At 40.7% G+C, this 18,574-nt stretch overlaps 1 protein-coding gene across 2 annotated transcripts in view; it reads left to right on the top strand.

Annotated features, from left to right (window-relative positions):
* TIMM44 (translocase of inner mitochondrial membrane 44) overlaps positions 1-18,574 on the top strand; it is an 81,547-nt gene that overhangs the window by 17,767 nt on the left and 45,206 nt on the right. For both annotated transcript variants that reach the window (XM_073686358.1, XM_073686359.1), the window contains exons 3-4: positions 982-1,152; positions 8,080-8,160. In XM_073686358.1, the coding sequence (XP_073542459.1) occupies positions 982-1,152; positions 8,080-8,160 (252 nt within the window). The remainder of the gene's footprint in view (positions 1-981; positions 1,153-8,079; positions 8,161-18,574) is intronic.

The raw sequence follows: 18,574 nt of genomic DNA, 5'->3' as shown, positions 1-18,574 counted from the left end.
GAGGTCATTCAAAAGTACAGCTAGTCCCACAAAAAAAAAAAACATACAAGCTCTCCTGTCCGGAAAAATGAAAGTGCAAAAATGGCAAATTACTTGTTCCTTAAGGGGTTAATAAATATAATAAAAGGAGCAAAAATATCCTGTGTTCTTCAAATTCAATTTCATGTGTGTATTTTTTTTTTTTAAATTAGCCATAATGCACTTGTGAAAATCCCATACTCCAGTACTAACCAATACGTGTGTATTCGGTATAGTGGGTGAAAAGTCCTCTCCTAGACAATCACCAGAGTCTACACATCAATTGCCTATACTGTAACTTTTTGAATGGTGGCAACAGTTATGTATCATGAGATATTAAGCAGATATTTAGAGCCACACTTGATAAAGAGGTTGTCTGCTACTAGAAACCTTATTTGAATAAAATAATAAAAATAAAAAGTCATAAATACCTACCGGACTTGCACCGCTTTGAGCATTGTTTCCCCCTTGACCTGAACAATGTCACATAAGCGCCGCAGCTTATCAAGCTAATGACAACAATGGAAACCAAGCAGGTGGGCAGGTGTATATAAAAGATTGGCACCGCCGTGAAGCACTGATCACCTGTACTTGGTTTCAACAGTCATTCTGTGCTGACAGTCCCTTTAAATGGGCTCTGTCAGCACAGAATGACTGTTCAAACCAAGTACAGGCGCTCGGTGCACCCTTGGCTTGGCCAGTCATTTAAGTGCACCTTCACACCTACTTGTTTGATTGACAGCTCTGGCGAAGATAGATGTAAAGCAAGCATGTGGGAAGATGCACTGAAATACTTGGTTTGAACAATCGTTCTGTGCTGACAGTCCCTTTAATTTTGAGTTTATTTCATTTAATAAACTTAATAGTATATTCTTCCTAGAGTTCCTGGTTATGCAGTGCATAGTATTTTAGAATATGATGCTTTAGCCTGTTTTAATATTTTAGTTTTGTTTTCATTTTTAGTTGCGCTGGTATTCATCTCAAGGAAGAAGAGGATTCCTTGCAAGCCTCCTTAATGACATCAAGCAGGAGCTTTCCAAAAACAAAGAGATGAAAGAAAATATAAAAAAGTTTAGAGAAGAAGCAAAAAAATTCGAGGAGTCTGATGCTCTACAACAAGCTCGCAGGAAATTTGTATGTTTTCCGTATATGCAGCTGAATTGCTTATATACTTTAATCATAAAATGTGCTCCTGATTCTTTTTATTCACATTTATTAAAATACTCTTATTATTTTGTTACAGCTAATACTAGTTGTTAGAGATAGGAAACTGACTTTATCACGTTAGAATTGTGAGTCAGTGTTTAATCATTGTTATCATACTAAAGGCAATTTTAAAATGATTTATCGTGCATTGGCTCTTGAAAGTTTGTGACCCCTTTAGAGTTTTTCAAATTTCTGCAAAAACTTGCCTTAAAAGTACATCAGATCTTCACACAAATCCTAAAAGTAGATGGAGAAACAAATCAAACAAATGAGTCAAAAATGTTAGCCGTTGTCATTTTTTATTGAGGAAAATGATCCAATATCACATGTCTGAGTGGGCAAAAGTATGTGAATCTTTGCTGGCAGTATTTGGCATGACCCCTTGTGAAGCAAAAACTGTTTCTAAACTTTTCCGCTAATTGTTGATTTGTCCTGCACATTGGTTTGGAGGAGTTTTAGCTCTTTACTCCCTACAAAACAGCTTCAACTCTGTTATGTTGGTGGGTTTTCACCCATCTGCTCATTTCAGGTCCTTCCATAAGATTTCTATTAGGATTAAGGTCAGGACTTTGACTAGGTCATTCCAAAACTTTAATTCCTTTTTAACCATAATTTTGTAGACTCACTTGTGTACTTTGGGTTGTTGTCTTGCTGCGTGACCCATTTTTTCTTGAGATTCAGCTCATTGGCCGATGTCCTGACATTTTCCTTAAGAATTTGCTGATAAAATTCAGAATTCATTGTTCCATCCATGGTGGTAAGCCACACTGGCTCTAGTGCAGCTAAAAAAGCCAAAACCATGATATTACAACCACCTTGTTTCACAGATGGTTTGTGTTTTTCATGCTTCATTGCAGTGTTTTTTCGTTCTCCAAACACCTTTCTTACATAAACCAAAAAGCTCTATTTTGGACCCTTGCATCAATAAAGCATTTTTCCAATTGGTTTCTGGTTTGTCCTAGTGATCTTTAGCAAACTGCATGTGGGCTGCAATGTTCTTTTGGTGATGTAGTGGTGTGGGGGAGAGTGACTTTCTTGTTGCAATCCTGCCATGCACACCATTGTTGTTCAGTGTCCTCCTGATTGTGGACTCATGAACATTAGCTAATGTGAGAGAGGCCTTTAGTTGCTTAGAAGTTACCATTGGTGCCTTTGTGACCTCGCTGACTATTATACGCCTGCTCTTGGTGTGATCTTTTCCTAGTCAGCCATTCCCGGCAAGGGTAACTATGGTCTTGAATTTGTACACAATCTATCTTATTGTGGATTGGTGGAGTCTAAACTCCTCTAGAGATGGTTTTGTAACCTTTTCCAGCCTGATGAGCATTATTAACTCATTTTCTACAGTATTGGAGTTCTCTTTTTTTCATGCCATGATAGACTTCCTCAAACATGTGTTGTGAAGATCATGCGTGTAAGTGTTATGAAGGTAGCAACATACTCACCGGTCACCGTCTTTTCCAGGTTTCAGTGGCTTTCTAGTCTCCAGCACCACGTGACCACATCTTTATCTTGCTAGATCACTGTGTGAAGCAGCGGTTACTTTTTGAGGCTGTGTGCCCACGATGCGTTTAAGCGTTTTTGCAGCGGCAATTCCGCTGCAGAAACGCTTAAAAAACGCTTGGTAGAAGGCCTGCCATGTTCCCCAATGATAATCGGCATGTGCTGTGCACATACTGCGGAAATTTCCGCTGCGGATTATCATTGTGGGAAAAAAAATGCAGCACTACCAATTATTTTGCGGAAGCGCTGCATTTTCGCCGCCATTGACTTGCATTGGAACGCATGGATTACGCATCTGTACATGCAGAATCCATGCGTTTCAATGTGCGGATGGTACCCGGGTCTGGAGGAGCGGAGACTCTCCTCCGGACCCGGGTACCATAGTACCTGTAAAAAAAAGAATAAAATGAAAAATAAATATTATTTTTACCTTCTGATGGCCCCCGGTGCGCTTGTCTTCGCTTGCCAGCAGATTGTGGTGGACTGAAGGACCTGCGCTGACGTCATTTAGTCATGTGACGGCAGGTCCTTCAGTGTACCGCGAGCTGTCGGCAAGCCAGGACGGATTGAATAAAGACTCCGGGGGCCATCAGAAAGTAAGTATAGATTTTATTTTTTACCATTCTTAAAGGTCACAGTATATAAATCCATGCCGTTTGCATGGATTTATATAGTGTGACCAAGTTGTCAAGCACTTTCCAAGTGATGCTAAAATCGCTTGGAAAGCGCTTGTCAACCCGCATGCAGAAATGCATGTGAAGAATGCTTCACTTCCGCATGTCCCTGGCAGGAAAAACGCCTGTACAATCCGCATGCATTTTTTCTGCCAGGGAGATGCAGAAATGCTCAGAAAAAAATCCGGAGCATTTCTGCAGCGTGGGCACATAGCCTAAATGTAAGTCTTAGACTCCGAACAAGGCTCTCCATGTTCTGCCGCAACGGACTTGCGCACACTTGAAACCAGGAAAAGATATTGACTAGTCAATAATTAATTACCTTCATTACAAATACACACATAGTAGCTAACAAGAGAGTAAATAAAATAAAAAAATCACTGGAGTGGGGCTTTAAATAGAATGGAGCGCCCACTCACACCTGATTGTCATGCCATTAATTGAAAACATCAGATTCTATTTTCACTGTCAAGTTATCTGCTAATCCTAAAGGTTCATGTACTTTTGCCACTCGTAAAGGTATTGGCTCATTTTCCTCAATGAAAAATGCCAAAATCTACTAATTTTGACTCATTTGTTTGATTTGAATCTTTTTATCGCTTTAGTTTTAGGCCAAAATTCTGCAGAAATAAGGAAAATTCTGAAGGGTTCACAAACTTTCAGGCACTCAAGGAAGCATTCTTACATTGTAGCTATTTTGAGTTTTCTTTTAATTTTTATGCTTGGCTTTGAAAAAAGCTACAAGTCTGAAAGTATTCAGGTTTTTGGAAAGTTTTTTTGGTTCTTTATTTAAATTAATGTAGATTAAAAAATAAATAAATATATATATATATATACACTTCTCAAAAAAATAAAGGGAACACTCAAATAACACATCCTAGATCTGAATGAATGAAATCTTCTCATTGAATACTTTGTTCTGTACAAAGTTGAATGTGTTGACAACAAAATCACACAAAAATCATCAATGGAAATCAAATTTATTAACCAATGGAGGCCTGGATTTGGAGTCACCCCCAAAATTAAAGTGGAAAAACACACTACAGGCTGATCCAACTTTGATGTAATGTCCTTAAAACAAGTCAAAATGAGGCTCCGTATTGTGTGTGGGCTCCACGTGCCTGTATGACCTCCCTACAACGCCTGGGCATGCTCCTGATGAGGTTGCAGATAGTCTCCTGTGGGATCTCCTCCCAGACCTGGACTAAAGCATCCGCCAACTCCTGGACAGTCTGTGGTGCCACGTGAAGTTGGTGGATGGTGCGAGATATGATGTCCCAAGTGTGCTCAATCGGATTCAGGTCTGGGGAACGGGCGGGCCAGTCCATAGCTTCAATGCCTTCATCTTGCAGGAACTGCTGACACACTCCAGCCACATGAGGTCTGGCATTGTCCTGCATTAGGAGGAACCCAGGGCCAACCGCACCAGCATATGGTCTCACAAGGGGTCTGAGGATCTCACCTCGGTACCTAATGGCAGTCAGGCTACCTCTGGCGAGCACATGGAGGGCTGTGCGGCCCTCCAAAGAAATGCCACCCCACACCATTACTGACTCACTGCCAAACCGGTCATGCTGAAGGATGTTGCAGGCAGCGGATCGCTCTCCACGGCGCCCTCAGACTCTGTCACATGTGCTCAGTGTGAACCTGCTTTCATCTGTGAAGAGCACAGGGCGCCAGTGGCGACTTTGCCTGTCTTGGTGTTCTGTGGCAAATGCCAAGTGTCCTGCACGGTGTTGGGCTGTGAGCACAACCCCCATCTGTGGACGTCGGGCCTTCATACCACCCTCATGGAGTCGGTTTCTAAGAGTTTGTGCAGACACATGCACATTTGTGGCCTGCTGGAGGTCATTTTGCAGGGCTCTGGCAGTGCTCCTCCTGTTCCTCCTTGCACAAAGGTGGAGGTAGCGGTCCTGCTGCTGGGTTGTTGCCCTCCTACGGCCCCCTCCACGTCTCCTGGTGTACTGGCCTGTCTCCTGGTAGCGTCTCCAGCCTCTGGACACTACGCTGACAGACACAGCAAACCTTCTTGCCACAGCCCGCATTGATGTGCCATCCTGGATGAGCTGCACTACCGGAGCAACTTCTGTGGGTTGTAGAGTCCGTCTCATGCTACCACGAGTGTGAAAGCACAACCAACATTCAAAAGTGACCAAAACATCAGCCAGAAAGCATTGGTACTGAGATGTGGTCTGTGGTCCCCACCTGCAGAACCACTCCTTTATTGAGTGTGTCTTGATAATTGCCAATAATTTCCATCTATTGTCCGTCCATTCCATTTGCACAACAGCTTGTGAAATTGATTGTCAATCAGTGTTGCTTCCGAAGTGGACAGTTTGATTTCACAGAAGTTTGATTTACTTGGAGTTATATTCTGTTGTTTAAGTGTTCCCTTTATTTTGTTGAGCAGTGTATATACATGCATACAGCCAGCCAGCTCTGGCAAAAATTAAGAGACCACTGCAAAATTTTCATTTTCTCTGATTTTTCTCTTTACTCAAAAATATGCCTATAATGTTGACAACATGTCAAAGCTAAAAATTTTGTATTTATTTGCAGCAAATGAGAAATTGTCAAAATAATAAAAAAGAAACCGTGCTTTCAGACCTCAAATAATGCGAAGAAAACTAGTTCTTATTCATTTAGAAACAACAATACTCATGTTTTAACTCAGGAAGAGTTCAGAAATCAATATTTGGTGGAATAACCATCATTTTTAATCACAGCTTTCATGCGTCTTGGCATGCTTTCCACCAGTCTTTCACACTGCTTTTGGGTGACCTTATGCCACTCCTGGCACAAAAATGTAAGCAGTTCTTCTTTGTTTGATGGCTTGTGTGTCACGGGTGTGTCAGAGGTGACAGTCGCCCTGCAATGGTTTGCAGGAGATCTCCACGTTTGGCAATGCAGACAGCTGCCTAGGTAGGAGGCTGTGTTTAGGACCCAACGACTACCTCCCTTTAGTCTGGGTGTATATACTGTATACCTGGTGTGTCTAGGTGGGCATCGCCCGTTGTACTCATTTCTGCTTGGAACTTGGCTGAAGTAGCATCACGTCCTCTGGAGTCTTGAGGCCGTGTGCCCTGTTGGAGTTCTTCTAAGCTAAGTTGTTATTCCCCTGTGTTGTCTTCCCCTTTTGTCTTTAGAGTTCTAGTGGAGGTTGACTAGTGCTCATCTCCTTCCACCGCCAGCTATAGCCTTATGCCAGGGATAGTAGGGCGAGGCACTTGATCGGCGACTGCTGCGGAGGCTGTGTAGAGACGTTAGGGGGAGACAGGGTGACGCTAGTCCGGATTAGGAGGCCACCTTTTCCCCCTTTCTCTAGTATCTGGGCTCCCTTTGCTTTCCCCCTCTGTGTTGTACTCACACCTAGCGTGACGTTGTGACTATCCATCTTCCACTTGATTACATTCCAGAGGTTTTCAATGGGGTTCCGGTCTGGAGATTCGGCTGGCCATGACAGGGTCTTGATGTGGTGCTCCTTCATCCACACATTGATTGACCTAGCTGTGTGACATGGGACATTGTCCTGCTGGAAAAAAACAGTCCTCAGAGTTGGGGAACATTGCCTGAGCAGAAGGAAGCAAGTGTTTTTCAAGGATAACCTTGTATGCGGCTTGATTCATACGTCCTTCGCAAAGATTAACCTGCCCAATTCCAGCCTTGCTGAAGCATCCCCAGATCATCACTGATCCTCCAACAAATTTCACAGTGGGTGCAAGACACTGTGGCTTGTATGTCTCTCCAGGTCTCTGTCTAACCATTAGATGACCAGGTGTTGGGCAAAGCTGAAAATTAGACTCCTCAGAGAAGATTACCTTACTCCAGTCATCTATGGTCCAATCCTTATGGTCTTTGGTTAACTTAAGCCTGGCTCTCCATGGCTTCTCATTGAAAGGCTTTTTTCTAGCTTTACATGACTTGAGGCCTGCCTTTAGGAGTCTGTTGCGAACTTTTATTGCCGTGTACTTCACCCCAGCTGCCATTTTCCATTCCTTTTGTAGGTCACTTGATGTCATCCTGTGGTTGCTGAGTGACATTCGAATAAGATGACGGTCATCCCGGTCAGGGGAGAGTCGCTTTCGCCCTCTGCCGGTCTGTAGCTTTGTTGTCCCCAATGTCTGCTGCTTGACCTTGTTGTAGTGGACTGCCTTCTTCAAAATTTTAAGGATGGAGGCAACATGACGCACACTGTATCCCTCTGCTAGTAAAGACAGAATTGAGCCCTTCTTTCCCTCACTCAAGACTTTTTTCTTTTCAACTCCTTTGGCATGGTTAAAAGTTATTTTTTCATTCAAATTCCTTTTGGGCTATTCCTAGCACTTGTTTTGCCATCCAGCCTGTCCTATTGCAAGAGGATTGTGAAGACCACAGCAGTGTTTTTTATCCTTTCCCTCGTTACATAAGATTTGGTTCAGGTGATCACCTAATCAGAAGCACATTAAGTAGAATGAGGTGGACTTTGGTTGGAATTCAACTGATACTGGAATGGAATGGCTGTCAGACATGGAGAGATGGTGATTTTTAGAAAACTGTGCAGTGGCCTCTTAATTTTTGCCAGAACTGTATCTTAAAATATACTGTTAGGTAATGTCAATGAATAAAAAATGCAGTAATGCCAGGTGCAAAGAAATGAAATCTCCTCAAATATTTATTTTTTTTTTTTCTTTTAAAACAGAAAACAATCGAATCTGAAACTATGAAAACTTCTGGGGTGTTCAAGAAAAAGTTTGAAGAAATAACAGACACTGTCAAAGAGGTAAGATTTGACTTCTGTGCTGAATACATTAACCTGGTCAGGAAGAGGATATCTTAACCCATTAATGACCGCCGATACGCATTAAAACGTTATTCTCTCATCGCCATTTTAAATAATAGAATAGCGCCGCCCCGCGGCCAAAATTCTTGCTGGTGACAGCGGCACATGACCACTGAAACGCTACGGTATAGGCCCGGCCGGTTTCGGAACCAATCGTGGCAGATCAACCCCTTTAAGTACTGCTGTCAATCTAGACAACGCAATCCAAGTGGTTAAAAGTGGTTTAAAAGACCCCCTTTGACTAGATCAACCACCCGCGCTAGTAATTGCAGGTGCCAATCGTTGCCATGGTACCCTGAGGTCATCTGATCACCCCCTGGTATGGTGGCCTGTTAGATCTCACTGATTCAGAGTCTAACAGGCTGAGTAAGTGAGGCACTGCAGTACACGAGTAAGAACTGCAATGCAGGAGTCCAGAGATCAAAGTGAAAAATATACTTGTCCCACAGTGGGACTAAGGGAAAAAGTAAAAAAGTTACATAAAATGTGTAAAAAAAAAAAAAAAAAAGTGTACAAAAATCACGAAGACCTGTTTCGCCACTAAAAACGCAGCCTTTGTGATACAGCAAAAATAAACACATCACAGTCCACATGATTGATATTGCCGCGTCCGGAACGACTTGATCTATAAAACTGGCAGGTTATGTATTCCGTACGGCGAACACTGTAAAAAAAATAACATGCAAAAAATATCGCTTTTTCATCAGACTGATGCACAAAACACTGAATAAAAAGCGATCAAAAAGTCATATGTGAAATATGACAAATTGTCCTGCATAAAATAAGCCCTAATATGGCTCATTTTGCAAAAAAAATTTTTTTTTACAGAATATGGTGATGCAAAAACAAATCAGTTTTTGTAAAATATTGTTTTTAGTCTGTAAAAGTAGCAAAGCATAAAAATTGGTATCACTGTCATCATACTGACCCAACGAACAAATTGGATTTATCACTTTTACCACACAGTGAACCGCGCAAAAAAATAATTATATATAAAAACAATAACTGAATTGATAGTTTTTGTTCATTGTGTATCTGAATAATCTAAATAAAAGGCGATCAAAAAACATTGTGCCCCGAAATGGTACAAAAAAATCTCCAACTTGTTGCACAAAAAATAAGCCCTCATACAGCTCTATTCGCCAAAAAATAAAAATATTCAGCTCTTAGAATATGGCGACAAAATAACTTTTTTTCTATAAAAAAACAAAAACATTTGTGCTGTGTCAAAGTAGCAAAACATAAAAAAAGATATAAATCTGGTATCGCTGTAATCGCACCGACCCGAAGAATAATGTGGTCTAATCACTTAAACTGCACAGTGAATCGCTCAAAAATGAAAATAAGAACTGTTCTTCTATTTGTTCATTCTGCCTTCAAAAATTTGGAACAAGGCTCTGGTCACATTTATCCTGCGCTCTCCACTGAGCGCTTATGTTGGGATTTCCGTGTAAATCCCCAAAATCGTGATTCAGACAAAACCTCCCGACGAAACCACTCACTCCATCTGCCTCATTATGTTGGGTAGTTCTGTCGGGGGTTTCGTCTGAATCGCATTTTTGTGGGATTTACATGGGAACCCTGATGTAAGTGCTCAGCGTAGAACACAAGATTGTGGTCCCAGCCTTATTCTGGAAGCAATTGAAAAATATTAGGTACCCCAAAATTTTACCAATAAAACCCTAATTTATCCCACATTAAACCAGCCCCCACTTGGGTGCAGCATCAATCACTGGAAATATAGGGGTTGCCACGTTACTGGTAGAACAAAGACTCTGGAATAAGCAACATGGCTCCCACCCCCTCAAATAAAGTCCACTTTTATTCTATGCTCCCAAAACCAAAGTCCCCCTTCCTTCATATCCCCACTATGCCTAAACCACAGTAAGCGGCCACGTTTGCTATTATTGTAGCAGGGAGAGCCCAATTACCAATTTATGGGGTGCGTATCTCCAGAAACACAAGCTGGGCAGAATGTATTGGGTAGCTACAATGTATGTGCACTAAACTGGCAGATGCGCAATTCTCCAGAATAAAGCACGGCGTGTATGTTACAAAATAGTCACTGCAACTGTAAAATAATTCATTGAAAGATGCAATTTCTACAATGGGGTCACTTTTGTTTTTTTTCTGCTGTTCTGGCACCTTAGGGGCCCCACAAATGTCACCCACAAGCTATTCTACCAAAAGCCAAGTAGTGCGCCTTCCCATCCGATCCCTGCCGTGTGCTCAAACAGTAGTGTACAACCACATATGGGGTACTGACACGTTTGTTAAAAATTGCATAACAAATTAAGGGACCCATTACTTTTCGTGGAAATTATAAATTTGGTGTTAAAACAATATTTTAGTGGAAGAAATGTAATTTTTTGTTTTCGCATCAAAATGTTAAAGTTTCGTAAATCATCTGTAGGTTAAAAATGCCTCAGTACACCCCTAGATGAATTCCTTGTGGGGTCAAGTTCCTAAAATGGGGTTACTTGTGGGGGGTTTCTTCTTTTTTGACATGTTACGGGCATGTCACTTTTCAAACTGTTGTACTCAAGTTTTATGGTGTAAAAGCTGTGATGAATCGCCTGCAGTGTTATCAGAAATTGATCTATAGTTTAAAGTTTTTAGGTTTAACATTTTTACTTAATTTTTCATATCAATATCTTGAGTTTAAAAAATAAATAAATCTCAGAATCTTGCAGTTTTCACTCTAGCCACTTACCTTTTATAATAGGCTGACTCATTCTGTTCCGTAGAGACCACTTTTCAGTTGTCATCACAGATGGAATTACAATGAGACGTAACACCATTATATAGATGTCACGCAGACTAAACATAGGGTAAAGCTAAAAATAAAATAAAAAATTGAGAAAAAAAAAGATTGTTCAAACTTTTCGACCTTCTCTAAAGGATCCATGCGCTGGAAATTTGACATAAGCATGCCATCTCTCTTGCCACACAACGCTGATCTGGCCAAATGTACAAATATGATTGAATTCCCTCTTAATCAAACAGTTTTAACTTATCGTGATCAGTTTTAACGGTATCTCTGTGATTTGTAAAGTAAGTGCAGTCGCCAACTGTCACTCCTCTTGCACCCTCGCATTGCAATCACATATATTTCTCTTGTATCCTCCAATGGTGAGGATACATGTGGCCAAAGTGGGATCCTGGATATATTTCAGGCATTTTGTTCTAAGCGCTCTATAATATTCAGGGACAATTCTCAGTCATTCATTCATCAGACACTTAAAGATTGCGCATATAAATATTTCACAGGACACAGGCCTACCTACTCTAGATAACTCTTCTTCTATCGAGACACTGTAGGAGAACTCCTCTTAAACGGAGGTTGGAATACCCACTAAGAACAATTAACTTATAAATTGTTTAGACATCAGCTTACCCCACTTTCTGACATTATCAACAAATTCTCAGGCCTCTTTCTTCGCACTGCAATCTCTCAAGGCGCATATTACAGTTCTCCCAAAGCCTGGTAAAGACCCCATTATCTCTTCCAATCATAGGCCCATTTCTTTGCTAAATGTCAACATGAAATTGTACTCTAAAGGCCCTGTCACACTTAGCGACGCTGCAACGATCCCGACAACGATACGACCTGTCAGGGATCGTTGCTGCGTCGCTATGTGGTCGCTGGTGAGCTGTCAAACAGGCAGGCTCACCAACGATCAGGGGAGCAGCGACATCGTGGAAAGAATCTTTCCACGATGTCCTGCTCCTGGTTACCAGCCTGCTGAAGCAGGAGCAGGCTGGTAACCATGATAAACATCGGGTTACTAGGGGCACACGCGCTCCTAGTAACCCGTTGTTTATCATGGTTACCACTCTGCTACGGTGAGCGGGAGGTTACCGCTCACTTTAGCAGGCTCGTAACCATGATAAACATCGGGTTACTAGGAGCACACGCGCACCTAGTAACCCGTTGTTTATCATGGTTACCACTCTGCTACGGTGAGCGGGAGGTTACCGCTCACTTTAGCAGGCTCGTAACCATGATAAACATCGGGTTACTAGGGGCACACGCGCACCTAGTAACCCGTTGTTTATCATGGTTACCACTCTGCTACGGTGAGCGGGAGGTTACCGCTCACTTTAGCAGGCTCGTAACCATGATAAACATCGGGTTACTAGGAGCACACGTGCACCTAGTAACCCGTTGTTTATCATGGTTACCACTCTGCTACGGTGAGCGGGAGGTTACCGCTCACTTTAGCAGGCTCGTAACCATGATAAACAATGGGTTACTAGGTGCGCGTGTGCCCCTAGTAACCCGATGTTTATCATGGTTACCAGCCTGATCGCTGTGTGCTGACCAGCGGGAGGGCAACGACCAAAAAATGGTCCAGGACACTTTGCCGCGATCAGCGACCTCACAGCAGGGGCCTGATCGCTGCAAAGTGTCACACATAGCGACATCGCTGGTGAGGTCGCTGTTGCGTCACTAAAACCGTGACACAGCAGCGATCTCGCTATGTGAGATGGGGGCTTAATGCTTTAGCAAAGAGACTTAAACTCTTCCTTTCTTCCATAGTTCATATGGACCAAGTGGGATTGGTAATGTTAGGGATATTTGTATTTATTCGAGCGGAATTGAATTCTACTTGAATTTTTAAAAAAATCCTTATTCTCCAAGAATACAGAATTTTCGCCATTCGCTCCACGCGAATTCAGCAAAATGGTGGCTGGCTGGCCCTTGTACAGTCCTTGGTGCCTCTCCTTTTTACTGTAACCAGGTGCTGAAAATCACCACACTAGGCTGAGTTATTTGGCCACAACCAGGTACGGGACTTCTCTACGCATGTTCATCTTAAAGGGAATCTGTCAGGTGATTTTTGGAAGCCATACTAATAGTATCCTGAAGTAAGGCTTGGGCAGCCCTTTCAGAACATGTAACTTATATTGCTGTGCGTTGCCCAGTTGTGTTGCTGTAAACCCCGGAAAATTCATAGTCTCGCGCAAGTTAGTCAGGATTATGGAAATGCTAAATTAATATTCACCCCTCTGCACCGGCATCGGTGATTCACTTGACTAGCTGGTGTGCGACTATAAATTTTCTGGGGCTTACAGCAACAAAAAGGGGCAGCGTACAGCAATATTGGTTACATATTTTGAAAGGGCTGCCTAAGCCCTATTTCAAGATACTATTAGTATGGTGTGCAAAAATCACCCACAGATTCCCTTTAAGGTCCCAATGCCTTGATGGCACAACGTGCTCCTTGACCTTACAATACCCACTGTAGGCTGGGTGTTTTCTTTATACAGTTTGCACCTCTAGTATCTAAGACAGTTTTCACACTTTTTACATGTAGAAATAAAATCTAAACTACAAAATAAAAAATCGATCTTGCACATCCACTTATTCAGAAAGTAGGCACTTTGCCAAAATGCCACTCAGCACTTTTACACCAAAGTGAAATTTTTTGTAAAAGATGCATAAAAATTAATATAATTGGTTTATAGTGAGGCTCAAAGAGAAATTTAGATAGTCCACACCTCTTTAAAATAAGTGTGTAACATGAGCAGAGTCCATACGTACCAAGTAGGCCTTTTACATTTTATATATCCTTATAAAATCAGAACTGGAAAGACCAACAATTTGATTTTACCCTGGAAACGTCAAATCTGGCATGTGTCACTTTTTGTAAGAACAACTTCTGAATTCTATTTCTATATCCCTGTGTTTCTAGGCCTGTTTTTCTTACAACACACTGTACTTTAATAGTAAATTTAGATTGATGTTTTGAATTTATTTAAAAATACAATTTTGGAAAAATTAGCACTTTTAATGTATCTGCCCTTAGTCATAACACACAATATAGTTGATCATTAACATTTTACAGATGACTACTTTATGTTGGCAACGTTTTTATGTCTATTTATTTTTTGGGAAGCTGAGACTTTTATGGATTTAGGACCCTACTATGAAAAGCATGACTGAGACCATGTATCAATGCAAAAGTGTACAACTTAGTTGAAAAATGAGTAAAAACATGTTAAAATGCAATACAAGGAATCCATACAAGAAACCCCTGATGAAGCATGCTGTGTGAAACGTGCCTCGTGCTGGCTGGGCACCAGGAAGTCCCTCTTACTCTGGTTGGTACTTTGCACTTGATCTCGTTGTACACCTTGTTCGTATTTCTCGTTAGTTCAGTGCTCTGGTGTGAATGACTCCCGTTATTATTTACATAGAGTATTGGAATCCTTACTGTTATGCTTCATTGACGATGGCTTACATTGCTACACACGTACGTCACTGTCACAGCTGTCATTCATCCATGACCATTGCACTCATGTAGTTTTTCTATATGTATTTCACTTATGCATGTATGCTCATCTGCATTGTGCTGTCCTTTGGGGTCTCCAGCTACCCTGCCTGTTCTTTTTCTTGTATTGAATTTTAACATGGTTTTTATCCATTTTTCAATAAAGTTGTTCACTTTTTCATTGATACATGGTCTTAGTCATGATTTTCATAGTAGGGTCCTTATGATGTACAGCATGTGACCTTTATTTAAACTTGGGACTATATTGGTACAACTATATTTATAGATTTAGCAGCAATTTTTTAAAATTTTCAATATATTTTTTTATTGGCCGATTCAGTTCTCAAGTGCCTTTTTGAAGGGATTATATATTAGAAGCCAGGGCTGTGGAGTCGGTAAGCCACAGTTGCGACTCCGACTCCTGGATTTTATCAGGTTCCGACTCCGACTCCGGCTCCGACTCCTTCATAAATGGCCAATTCGTAACAATAAATTTACTGTTGTAAAATATTAACATCGTGCTTATTCAGTTTCTCACCATCATATAAGTAATCAGACCACTTAGAGCAAAAACTATATTTATTAGAATACAATTAGAATATAGCAAATAACTTTATAAACTTTTCTAAACTCTTGTAAGTAAATATGCAATAAACACTGTTATGCAGTTAATAAGAAGAAATCTATAAATTTGTCCTCAGAAAAAGTATTGCCTCTGTCAGATCCTCCTTCATGGATGCCCTCAAATCTGATCTAATTATTTTGAGAGCAGAGAACAACCTCTCTACATTAACTTGGGTTGGTGGCAAAGCAGTAACCACTCGGGCAACATCTGACAATGTCAAGATACAGAGGAATCGCTTGTTGCACTGTTATTTTTGATGAACGGTCAAATTTCTCAGTTTCTTTTAGTGCACATGAAAAATTCTGCTGAAATGTACTGGCTGTGTTCTTTGATGGGGATGACTCTTCTTCTATGCGGGAACGCTTTGCACGGTCCTTGTGATCCAAATATTTTTCGAAATTAAATTCTTCATCAGTTGATGGTGAGGGTGAAGATGTGGCAGGACGACCAAATTCTTCTTGTTCCTCCTGACTGTTCTGCAACCCTTTCATCCTTACTGCCATTTCAAACAGAGCTTCTTTTCCTTTAGTTAGCTGTTGATCATCTAGAAGAATCCGATGCATTGGGTCTACATAAACAGCTGCCAAAAGAATGTTATTTTGTAATAGTAGCTCCTCTCTCCGTTTCATTGATGTAGCACTGCCACTTGCAATTAACCCTCCTCTTTGGGACAGGTGAAACATCATGTTCTTCCACTCCTTTAAGAAAATACCTGGAGTTAAGTCCTCTGCTTGTAATTTTTTAGTCACTGTAAATGGGTGCTCTAGCAATTTTTCCAGCTCAGTCACCTGATTCCACTGACTTTCATTTAGCGTCAGTTGAGGGTTAGCCATGTCTACAAGAAAGGTTTTCAGTACAACCAAGCGCTGAATCATTAAGTAAGTACTGCCCCATCGTGTGGCTTGATCAATAATTGCCCCTTTTCCAGCACGTCTCTTCAAAATTGAGTCAACTTTAGGGGTTCTGGCAACAGTAGCCAATTTTCTCACCTTGCCAATCAGTGCAGCAGCATGTCCTTCTTGCAGACTGTCTGTTATAGCCAGCTGTAGCGTATGCACAACACAGCGCATGTGATGAATGAAAGAACGTATTGACAGTTTCAACAAGATCATCTAAACTATCATGCTGCTGTTCATCTGAAGCAACTTCAGTTTGCTCCTCTGTTACAATACTGTGTTCTTCTATTTCATACATTTCTGTGTCTGTGGACCCAGAATGTTCTTCTAGCTGCTGGTCACCATCCTTACTCTCATTCATTAGCTTAATAGTACTTATCATATTTGAAGCATTGTCAGGTACGACAGAAAGAACTTGCTCTTTTTTAAGTTCATAGTCTTTCAGAACCTTTTCCACCAAGACCTGGAGAAACTCACTGGGGTGATGAGCTTTGGTGTCTTTTACTGCCAATGTCTTGGTAACTATTTCATTTTTGTCACAAACAAATCAGACATTGATGGCAAAATAGTTCACTCTGTGACGTGTGCAGGCATCCATTTTAAGAAACAGAAAGAGTCCCTTGAGAGTTTTTTTAAGTTCTTCCTTTTGTTTAAAAGCTTCTTCGATTACTAATTTTCTAATACTCTCTCTCTCCAGAGAAACACCAAGCTTGCGGGCCATTTCCCCATTCAGACACATAAAAGCTGGTCGTGAAAATACTGAAATAGGCACACTATCCTTTAAAACAAGCTGTATGATCTGTTTTTTAAATGTATCTACTGTCATTGTCACAGTAACTTTGTCACTGACAAAATATCTTGCAACTGATGGCTGCAAAGTTCTCTGCTCCTTTGTTTGGCTGGAAGAGCTGGGCACTGGTTCATTGGTTTGGATGCAGTCTTTCTCATCCACTGCTTTCAGTACTTCTGGATGAAAGCGCTGTAAATGTCGCTTTAGATTAGAAGCTCTGGTAGGAGCATTTTTATCTTTGCCTGAATATGCACTGATCAGGGCTTCACAGCATTTGTTTTCGTCTGGATCATTTGTCATACACCGACAGACATAATGTTTTCTATCTTGAGTGATGGTGAAATGTTCAAATACAGCTGATTTAATGTGACGCTTCTTTGACATTCTCAGGTTTTTAATTCTGCAATCACAATCCAAATGACAATTGTTTTTCCTAAAAACAATTGTACAAAATTATTGCCAGGTCGTACAACTGATATAGTGGTCAGTAATACTGTTATTCCTCATCTTCTCACAGTTAACTAATGCAAAGTTTGTTGAAAGGATAATACTTCTTACAGTCTTCCTCTTTTGAGTAGCAGCTGTGAGATGCTTGGAAGACGCACACCTAGTAAACATCTAGTCTAGAGGAGGAGCTTTACTACTAAGAATTTGCAACACATTTTCACTTTCAGTTTCATACATTGTAAGTAGGGGGGTTGGGGCAGCATGAGGTTAACCAAGTATAAGATTAGATGAGGGCAGTGGAGAACAGTGACACACAAGAAGTAAGAAATGTCTATCTCCAGCAGAACGGCTTATCACTGTTGTTCATAGTTTGATAGAACATATATATTTGAGTAACATTTATAAAATTCATATGAAAGTTCAATTATGAAATATTAATACATTTTTTTTAAAGCTGGAGTCGGAGTCGGTACATTTCTATCGACTCCGACTCCAACCAAAACTAACTCCGACTCCACGACTCCGACTCCACAGCCCTGTTAGAAGCTCCACACAAATCACCATATTTTAGATTTTTAGATGGTGCATCCGTTATAGTATTCAAAATCGTGTTTAGGAAGTTTGTTAACCCTTAATGTGGATCCCATGAACTAATAATGAAAAAGAAAAAATTCCATGTTTTCAAATAAAATGTAATTTTGGCCCCAATTTTTTTAATATTCACAAGGAGTAATAATTCAAAGAATAAAACACCCCACAGTTTCTTAGTGAATTTCTGACAAATACATCAATACCCTATTATGTTGTTTTACACTCTACTTTTTAGGAACACAATGGCTCAGAAAGGAAGGTAAGCCTTTTGGCTTTCAAAGTGCAAAGTTTGCTCAATTGTTTCTTGTTCGCCGTATCACATTTCTGAGCTTCTGATGTGTTGATGCAAAAGAAATCTCCCATGTGACCCCATTTTTGAGGTTATACCCCTTAAAGAATTAATTTAGCGGTGTTGTGAATATTTTTACCATGCAGTTGTTTCACAGAATACTTTACCATTGGCATGTGAAAATTAAAAATGATGTAGCATTAGCTAAAAATGTTTGTTTTACATGTTACAATAGGAAAAATTATTTCCATAATTTATTACTCAGTATCTTCCGTGTACAGCAATGCACTGTAGGAGCGTTTCATCAAAGCTTTTTCGTCAGATTTCTTGTGATAAAAGCTTTGGAAAGTCGCATTTGTTTGCACAAATGTGAGGTTGCACAAAAGAGAGTTTTGGCGCTTAGGTATCCATGGTTACGACCACTCATATATTGACAGT

The sequence above is a fragment of the Phyllobates terribilis genome, unplaced genomic scaffold, assembly GCF_046119375.1.
Source record: "Phyllobates terribilis strain yellow unplaced genomic scaffold, ASM4611937v1 Scaffold_1__5_contigs__length_1240528914, whole genome shotgun sequence".
In the NCBI taxonomy this organism is placed as follows: Eukaryota; Metazoa; Chordata; class Amphibia; order Anura; family Dendrobatidae; genus Phyllobates; species Phyllobates terribilis.
This window is presented reverse-complemented; position numbering and strand designations above follow the sequence as displayed.